The sequence below is a fragment of the Anarhichas minor genome, unplaced genomic scaffold (assembly GCF_050575085.1).
Source record: "Anarhichas minor isolate MPS153535 unplaced genomic scaffold, ASM5057508v1 ptg000018l, whole genome shotgun sequence".
NCBI classification, from domain to species: domain Eukaryota; kingdom Metazoa; phylum Chordata; class Actinopteri; order Perciformes; family Anarhichadidae; genus Anarhichas; species Anarhichas minor.
In genome coordinates, this window is record NW_027466464.1 from 4,630,866 (window position 1) to 4,640,728 (window position 9,863).

The window sequence follows — 9,863 nt, forward strand, 5'->3', positions numbered from 1 at the left end:
TGTTTTCTCCCCAGTGCAACCAATTTCAGGGGGACACAGGCGATGTATTTCCCAGGGAATCCCAGCTGTAATGTTCAGTGGTAGCTCCAAAACAAAACTTTTTTAATTGACTCCTCTGTTAAAACCTTCTGGTGACGAGCGACCCCCATTTGGGTGCCGAGTGAGACCGTTTAGCGTGGTACCGTGGTTCCGAATGGACTTTTCATCAAGAAATATCAAAAATGCTCCAGACATATTAAATACCGAATTGACAAAAAAAGTCTGGGCAAAATCATCATACCAGCCATTTTACACACTGCAAACACAATTATCCATGATCTAATATTATATCTCGAAGATATCTAGAAGATTTATCAGAAAATCAAATTTTTCGCCAAAACTCCACTCCGTTTTCATTTTTCATCACAAAGCCGGCAGCTGTGATGGCGGATGAATACATGAAACAGGCGTAGGAAACGACGGCGAGTCGAGTCACGCTGTCCAGATTCACCTCCGCCAAACCATTCAAAAGTTACATAACCAAAGCAACAAACAACACACAGCTCCCCGACAAAAAAAATTGAAACGCAGCGTACCTTTTGCTGATTTTCATGCCGAAAAAACGCAGCTAATCCATTGAAATTTGATGCAGCGCTATAGTCCGTCTCCTCCGCTCTCTCTATGCAGTGAAATGAATGTGCTGCGACCTTCTCTGTGGAAATGGCCAGCATGTTCCTGCTGGACCAATGGATTTCACGCATGGGGGTTGTGCGAACTATATCGAGATTTTGAGTTGCTAAAAGGCTGTCAATCTTCGAAATAAACTGCGGACTGCTTTCGTTACTCTTTTCCGCATTCAACAAGGTGTCACATGATGAAATCCGCCAATCACAGGCCTTACCAAGGCTTAAAGAGCCACAGACTGAGAGGAGATTTTTTTATGGATGAGAGATATGACAGCTGAAAATGGCTGAACATGGCTGAAAATGATGCCAAACTGCTTTATTATGATGTATTGAACACTCTTAGTGATAAAGCAAGTGAATATATAGTTAATATATAGTTATATAGTATATAAAATTAGAATAGAGCAGCACAAAAGCTGGTTCCAAAAATGGGAATTCGGCTTGAAACTCTGTACTCAGACCTCCTATTATGCTGACGTGCTTCACTCAATCTAAGTAAAATTTGCTTGGAGAGACCACAAACATGTTGTGCTATGACTGTGGAGTATTTTTAGGCTTCAATCTGCATTATTTCAAATATGTTTTTTCAATAAAAGTGCTTTTTTTTCAGGCGAACCTGAAACTTTTCAATTTTAGCTGTGTGTCATCTTCATTCACCATTAACCAGTAACATATACACATCTTTACACATCTGAACAAGTCTCTCACAAGTTTTACCTGTATTATACCATCAAAATTATTAAAATAGACCTTGTATTTATAGAATTAGTCTTTTTAGTATGGGTATGCAATTTTTGAGCAGAGGCCTAAAAATAGGGCTAGGGGGCTGTCGTCACTAAAAGGTTTTAAAGTAACCACGAACATATCTTCCTTGACCAGGGAAAGGCATAAACATGACGTGCTGGAAACTCTGAAGAGCTCATCTTTGGGTTGTGGGTTCTCTCATGCTTACGCCGCTGGAGCATCCTGCGACATGCCTATTTGCCACATTGCATTTACAAACACACACACTGATACTGTGGTGCTCTCCTGCAGGTTTTATAGTACTCTTTGTCTTAATGAGCCTTTGCAGCTGAGAGTTTTTACCTCTGACACAGAAAGAGTCAGGTTCCTTTCACCTCTACATGCACAATCTCAGACTAGAAGGCCATCTTTTCTTCTCAGAAGCCAAGAGACTCAAATGTTTGACCCAAGTGACAAAATCTTTCTCAGTATAGCCACTGGAGACATTGACATGGAGCCCACAACCAAATCTCTGACACGCTTTTCTGTTTTGCTTTGCATCTGCTCGGGGCATTCCTATAGGCCAGGGGTCGGCAACCTGCGAGCCCGCATGCGGCTCGCGAGCCTCTCTGTTGCGGCTCCCTGAGTCTATATAAGAGGTCCCCAACTGGCGTACCGGATCTGGGCCCAGGACCTAAAACCGATAGATAATTCGGAATTATACATATTAGGCACCGAGTCTAAACTCTAACAGGCGCCTCTTATTCAGCTGTTACGGGACTTGTTTGGCGGTGCAGGAAACACACAGACCAATGCATTGTAAATCACATCAGGTGATGCAGCTCAGCCAATCAAATATGGGTATTCTGACAAGTTTCCTGACTCGAGCGAGGTTTACACACACGTGACACACGGGGCTGAGACGAGGAAATAGAAAGAAGAGCAGGGAAATTGAGCTAATCTCACATAACGTTCTCCAAAAAGAGAAACGTGTTCAGAGAGAATAGAATTTATAAGCAAGAATGACCAGAATCTTATATGTTAATTAATTATTCCCACAGGCAGTTAAATCCTCTACCCCTGTCAAGCGCCTTTCCCTGCAGGTGGCTAATCATGATTTTCAGACCCCCGCCCTCTGTAAACTATCAATGGATAAATCCAAAAAATGAAAAGTCACAGAGGAAAATACAGAGTTTAACTCTGCGTGGACGTATTCATTTGCTTTCACTGCCAACGATGCTGGCTTACTGTATGCTTCCACAACAAGCACACAGCATATGCTGAAAAGTGTCACGCTGGAGATGACCGAAAAAAAGCGATTTCTCAGCTGCTGCAGCAAACTCTCCTCTTCATAAGATTGATATGTTTGATATTGTTATAACAGGTAAAATTGCAATAAAATGTCAAGAATTGTCTTTATTCTTGTTCTATATTTTCATAAATACAACAAACTATAGTTTTTGTATATATAATATAACTATATACAAAACATTATAAGCTGTGATATCAAATAAATAATTTTGCGGCTCCAGACAAATTTTATTTGGTGGAAAATAGGGCAAAATGGCTCTTTGGATAGTAAAGGTTGCCGACCCCTGCTATAGGCTGTTAATGAAGTGAGCGTCTCCAGATCTGTGTGGAGCTGATGCTCTGGTTGTCCACCCACAACAGGAAGGAGAAAACCCCTGTGAGCTCCATGCTTAGTGTTTTACAAATAAAAACAACACACTAAGATCGTGTAATTGACTCATTATGCGTGCAGTTGTGTTTTCCAGTTTGCTGGGGGCTAATAGTGACCATATTGTTTCTAAATGTAGTCTACAGTTTATTCAGCTTAATATATTTGATAGTTTTTTTGGCGCTGACCCTGATGACTTACTGACTTAAAGGGACAGTGGGGTGGGGCGAGAGACTGCAACGACAGCAGAGAAAGACCAAACAGGTGAGGTTGTTAAAATATTATTAGCTACGATGATTGTTGGATGATAAGAACGGCCGTAAATAGACCCCGTGAAATCATCGGATAATAGTTGAGAGGTGGAACCTTAAGCTTGGCTTATATTCGCCATAGTGAAGCGACCACGAGTCACCGTGGCTTGTGCGTCGTTCGCAAACAGTCCGCAAGTGGTTGCGTCGATTGGTCGTGAACCTCTGGATTCTTGGAACTTGGCACCCAGCATGACTGAAATAGTTCACTGATAAAAGCACTACGAACACGTCTGAGGATCTTACAACGGTAAATTGGTTTTTTAAATGCTTTTGTTTGTACGGCCTCTGGCATTTCGGATAATACTGGAACGAACAGTGGATCAAGCATAAAGGCCTTAGTGTGATGGTCTCTTCCATCTTGAACTAAAGTACTAAAAGCTTCATTAAGATCCGGACACAGTACCTCATGTAACCATGTGCTAAATCTGTTCAGATGTCATCTTCCACTTAGGTTGGATATATTCTAATCTATATAAGTTGTTTAATGGTAATGCATGTGTTTTTTGTAGTTTTCTTTTGTGTGTAAAACTTGAAAAGATGAGTGTAGAGACATAACAAATGCAGACTCTACCATACAGGTCACAAGGGTTAACTGAAGGGTTCATCGCCATCACTTGAACTTGAAATGAAGAATATCATAGTCCACCCTCTGTATATTGGTCTATATTGTAAAATAAATTGAAAGATGTACAGTTTACTTAAGTGGCCGAAGTGTTTGTAGCTTATAGTCTAAGGAAGTCTAAAGAAGAAAGGGGAAGAAACGTGTACAACTGTCTGACTTCCTTCCATTAGGATGTAGAAGGATATTGCTCATTATTGTTCTCACTGATGGTCCAACTGCTGGTTTGGATCCCTTTCAATCAAGACAGGAACTAAATAAAGGACAAACTAAAATCTTAAAGGATAATACCTTATACAGCTCATCATTCATATCAGTAAAACTAAGTACACGATAAACACGATGAGGATAGTCCTCATCGTGTTCATCTCTGTTTGCACAGCGCTGTTGGCCGAAGGAATTACCTGGGTGTTATTGTATCGCACTGAAAAAAAGTACAAGAGGCTAAAGGCTGAAGTGGAAAAACAGAGCAAAAAACTTGAGAAGAAAAAGGAAACCATCACAGAATCTGCAGGACGTCAACTGAAGAAGAAAATTGAAAGACAAGAAGAGAAACTGAAGAACAACAGAGAATTGTCTATGTCCATGTTCGCCATCGGCTTCTGCTTCACAGCTTTGATGGGCATGTTCAACTCCATCTTCGACGGAAGAGTAGTGGCCAAGTTGCCGTTCATGCCGCTCTCGTACATCCAGGGACTGTCGCATTGCAACCTGCTGGGCGAGGATTACACAGACTGCTCCTTCATCTTCCTCTACATCCTGTGCACCATGTCCATCAGACAGAACATTCAGAAGATGCTCGGTCTCGCGCCCTCCAGAGCTGCAACCAAACAGGCTGGAGGCTTCCTGGGACCTCCTCCCCAAGCAGCCAAGTTTTCCTGATCGCCAGGCGGGTTCAACGGCCTCCGTTCCCGCACTGCGACTGTGTGCAGCCGTGGCTCCGTCCCCAGAGCACAGACGAAACGGATTCTGCGGTGCTGGATGGAGCAAAGGCGCTATCTGCCGCGGCGTCACTAACTTCGGTTGGATTTGTCATTCATGTTTTGTTTATTTAACTTTAAGATCGTCTCGCTTAGAAATTAAAAGAAGAAAATGAGTCCGTGATTAAGTTGATTGCTAAAGGATACAGATGATACCTTGTGTTCAGCACAGGCCATACATTGTTTTGAGATGTCAATGATTAATTGGCACAGTAACATCAGATTCTGCGGTGCTGGATGGAGCAAAGGCGCTATCTGCCGCGGCGTCACTAACTTCGGTCGGATTTCTCATTCATGTTTTGTTTATTTAACTTTAAGATCGTCTCGCTTAGAAATTAAAAGAAGAAAATGAGTCCGTGATTAAGTTGATTGCTGAAGGATACAGATGATACCTTGTGTTCAGCACAGGCCATACATTGTTTTGAGATGTCAATGATTAATTGGCACAGTAACATCAGATCTGTTTGTCAGTATTATTGTATGTCATTGTCTGTATCCTTGTTTCTTACTTATTAATAACGTTTTATGATAACTCTTAAAAAAAAAAATTGTATAGGATGGCCCTACCTAGAAAACTTTCCGCCACTGGATTTGACGTAGGCTTTTGTTCTGCTATAAGTACTGAGGGACTTTTGGACACACTTTGAAAATACAAAACCCCAGTTTTCTGCCTTTAATGTTGAGAAACTGACTGATAATGCCTTAAAAACGATCATTGTCAGAGTGTTCAATGAGACAGTGAATGCGGATGACATTTATTTGTGGCTGGGTAGATACTGCACTGTGAAAGGCCAGGCTACCAAGGTGAGAGATGAGGATGGCATCTGGAATTGCACTTGCAGGGTCCCTATCCAGCAATGGCAGGACCCCCAAGGCTACCATGGCCTGAAACATCGGCCTGAAACATCTGCCTGGAAAGCAGACGAGAGCAGGCGGACGTAGAAAGGGGCGTTGACAAAAAACTGCGTTCAAGTCGGACCGTTTTCAGCCGCCTGCTTCTTCTTCTTCTTTCTTTTGCTTTTTATGGCGGTTGGCAAACAGCTTTCGGGTGCATTACCGCCTCCCACTAATCTGGAGTGTGGACTAAGGACTCTAATACGACAACCAAACGAAAAGAAATACATATACATATGTATTTGTATTTCTTTTCGTTTGGTTGATGTATACACATACATATACATATATGTGTGTAAATAAATAAAGCTATGTATATAAAAATGTATACTAAAATACTAAAATAGAAAAAATAAATAATAATTAATTTTTCTATTCATTAATCTGGTTGACTCTAAATATTCCAGAAAAAGTTTTCAACATTTGTCACTAAAGCTTTTCTTTAGTACATTAATGATGTTTTTCTCTCCAATCTCTCTTAGACCTTTTTTCAAAACTTCTCTCGCTGACTCGTACCTCTGACAGGACAATAAAACATGGTCCACGGTTTCTTCTTCTCCACAAAATGTACACTTTCCATTATTATGCTTTCTAATAACATAGAGGGAACTGTTCAGACCAGTATGTCCATTCCTTAGTCTTGTCATAATCATCTCCTCTTTTCTAGTTCGTCCATTAGATCCTGCTCCCAACCAATGGTTTATTGTTAAACAGATATCTTCCTTTACTCCCTTTACATTCGTTCTGACATATCTTTTTGATTTGTCCCTTAATCACCACTTTAGCTTCTGACTTACTTATATTTACATTAACGTTATTTCTCCCACTCTTCAAAGACCTTTTTGCTGCTTTATCTGCCTTCTCATTGCCATCGACTCCAACATGGACCCACACTAAATGAACCGCTATCCGCATTTGATGGATTCTTAAAAATGATTGTAGAATTTCAAACAGTAAATCCTCTCTGCTTCTGGAGTGGCACAATGTCAAACTCGTTAGCACTGCACATGAGTCTGATGCAATCACCACTCTCTCTGGCCTGACGTCCTCTACCCACTGCAACGCTATAACTATATGGCCATCATCTCACATGTAAACACAGATAAATCATCACTGAGTCTCTTCCCACACTCCAAATGGAATTCTGGGATTACTGCTGCTGCTGTTCTACCAGTTTTAGGGTCTTTAGATCCATAAATCTGTATTTAATTGTGGTAACTGCATGTATGACTTGAAGATCTTACAGTTTCCCCCCCGTTCATCTCTCATCAGTTCAAGGAGACCAAGATCTATTCCAGGCTGTGGCAGTAACCAAAGAGGAACAGCTAACCACAGCTGGAGAATAACTCCTATAACCTAATTCACTAACCTTCTTCTGAACAACCCAACCAAAGCTCTTTGTTGGCCTGTTGTCATGTTCCCAGCATGGCTCAATTGCACTTATTGTTGGATAGTTGTTATGTCCTTGTAAACTGACCCAATATCATCATGATCTGTATTCTTCTCAACTCCAACGGCATTTCCCCCATTTCTACCTGCAATGCCGTCACAGATGTTGTTTTAAAGACCCCGCTACATATTCTTGACGCTTGTATTACGTCCAGTTTTTCCAACAAGGTTTTAGACGCCGACCTATACGCCACACAGCCATAGTCTAGAACTGATCTTGGGCGACTGTGGCTAAGTGGAGCGCAGGGCCGTCCTTCAATCAGAGGAGCGGCGGTTCGATCCCCGACTCTGCTAGGAGCATGTCGATGTGTCCTTGAGCAAGACACTTAACCCTAAAATTGCTGGTCTTTAAGTTTGGATGTCTTTTCATATATTTAACTATGTTATTATTATAATTGAGGATATAAGATTGGGCATATTTTAGTTCCTGGATGTCATATTTATTTAAACATTTATATAAATAAATATATGTGAAGATAGCGTCATTTCTAAATCATACAACCGTAAATTTAAGAAATTTAAAAACTGAACCAACTGTCCAAACATCAGCTACATAAACAGGCTACACGCAAAAAAAGCAACGCTGCAAGTTTCCATCAGTGACAATTGTGCTTTTCTATCAATACGTTTTGTGATGCCTCACAATCATTAATCGATGGACACATTCAGTGCTCTGACTGAGAACATGTTGACATCAAGTAGGATTTAGGCATTGTCAATAAATATCTTTATTTACAGATGCTAAATAAATAACCTTATATATTATTATTGTTATTGCACAAAATGAGACTAATAGCCAACAATCTAGCGTTAAGTATTACAATTAGACAGAAAATTAGGATTTAAATTTGTTTATACTATATTTACCCTGTTAATTAAGGATAAATGTGTCTGCATTTGACCCATCCCTATATATGGGGAGCAGTGGGCTGTCTTTGACAGGCGACACATGACACTTCAAAGGCCAAGGCTCAAACAGCCGACCTTGTGGTCAACAGCCAACCCTCTTAACCCAGTGAGCCACGGTCACCCACCTTTTCCACTAAAGAAAATCTAAGAGCCAATCAGCTCTTTGATCCGAAGATAGCAAGAAGTTTTCCATCATGCCCTGGGGTCACGCAGTCAGTGGAGAGCAACTGCAGCGCCTGGCTCTAAAATCTGCGGCCACCCCGCTCTCGTGAGGTTATCGTTGCCCACATGATCATGACGTCAGCGCAAGTCCCATCATGCCCTGGGGTCATGCAGTCGGTGGAGAGCAATTCTGCATCGCCTGGCTCTAAAATCTGCGGCCGCCTCGCTCACGTGAGATCATCGTTACGCACGTTTTCATGACGTCAGAGCAAGTCGGACGCAAATCTACCCAGCATGCATTGTGCACCGATCGCCGGTGATCGATTCTGCACACGCCTGGCTCAAGTCGAACGAGCCTTATATTAGTGCTGGGCAAGTTAACGCGTTATCGTGTTAACGCATTCATTAATTGACGCCGACAATTATTTTATAGCGCGTTAACGCATTTTTTTATTTTGAAAGTCCGTGGAAGAAGTCTTCAGCAGCCTACGTTGATGCAGCATGTGGGAGTATACGGAATACACGGCGTTACAACGTGCACCAGCTGTTGCTCTCCTTGGAGACTACTGGACATTGCTGCGGTAAAGTCAGCAGACACTTTTAGTGCACCTATATGCTGAAATTCACGGTAAACGCATTCAAACGGCACAGGTCGGGAGCGAGTGAAGGAGAAAGTTAGCGGAAAGATTAACGTGAGACAACATCCGGTTTCTTCAGACGAACATCCGGTTTTCAGAATAAGATGCCAACAAAGTATGAATTATATTCACATTAAGTATAAAACATGCTACCTGCATCTCGTGAGTTAAAGGGAAAATATACATATGATATAAGAATGATATAATATAAGAAATATGATCGCTACTGTGTAAAGGGAATACTGCTGTTAAAAAGCACCTGATGTGTTTAAAGTGTTTGTAAATCAAATGGTATTGCCCTATCGTTGCCCACGTGATCATGATTGGATTTTTTGCTAAATATTTTAATCGTTGCCCAGCACTAGTGTATATATATATATATATATATATATATATATATATATATATTTATAGTGTATATATATATATATATATATACCTGCTCAGCAGGATTATACGTCTACGAATGCAGCCGGCGAAGGATGCAGCCCCTGAATTGAGACACAGCGAGTGTTTCAATGTTAATGTGAGCCCCTGACTAATGTTTTAAAACAGACGTGCAAATTTAAACTAGCTGGCTATTTCATTTAAAATTATGTTTTTGCAAATGTTCATTAAGCTGTTATTTATGGAATATTTACTACATGTGTGGTGTGTGTGTGTGTGTATGTATGTGTGTGCATTTTTATATGGGGTCCATCGCCAGACATAACACACACGTCATGGGGACCAATATTTACCGTGGGGACCGACCCCTGGTCTCCACAGGCATGAGCATTGTAATCAATAGGAAACAGCCTGGTGCAGTTTTTTTTGAAGAAAACCCCACAGAGTT

The 9,863-nt window shown here is 41.1% G+C and overlaps 1 protein-coding gene across 1 annotated transcript; it reads left to right on the forward strand.

Annotated features, from left to right (window-relative positions):
* Window positions 1-3,033: 3,033 nt before the first annotated feature.
* Window positions 3,034-4,990, forward strand: LOC142953033 (calcium load-activated calcium channel-like). Its single transcript, XM_076095101.1, has 2 exons — window positions 3,034-3,075; window positions 4,297-4,990. The coding sequence occupies exons 1-2, from the start codon at window positions 3,034-3,036 to the stop codon at window positions 4,876-4,878; spliced, it is 624 nt and encodes a 207-aa protein (XP_075951216.1). The 3' UTR covers window positions 4,879-4,990.
* The last annotated feature ends 4,873 nt before the right edge of the window (window positions 4,991-9,863 follow it).

Excerpts from the sequence above, each read along its gene's own strand:
- LOC142953033 (XM_076095101.1), top strand. The coding sequence starts at position 3,034 with ATGCTCTGGTTGTCCACCCACAACAGGAAGGAGAAAACCCCT. Across the intron at positions 3,076-4,296 it reads ACAGGAAGGAGAAAACCCCT|CTCATCATTCATATCAGTAA; the intron begins GTGAGCTCCATG and ends TACCTTATACAG.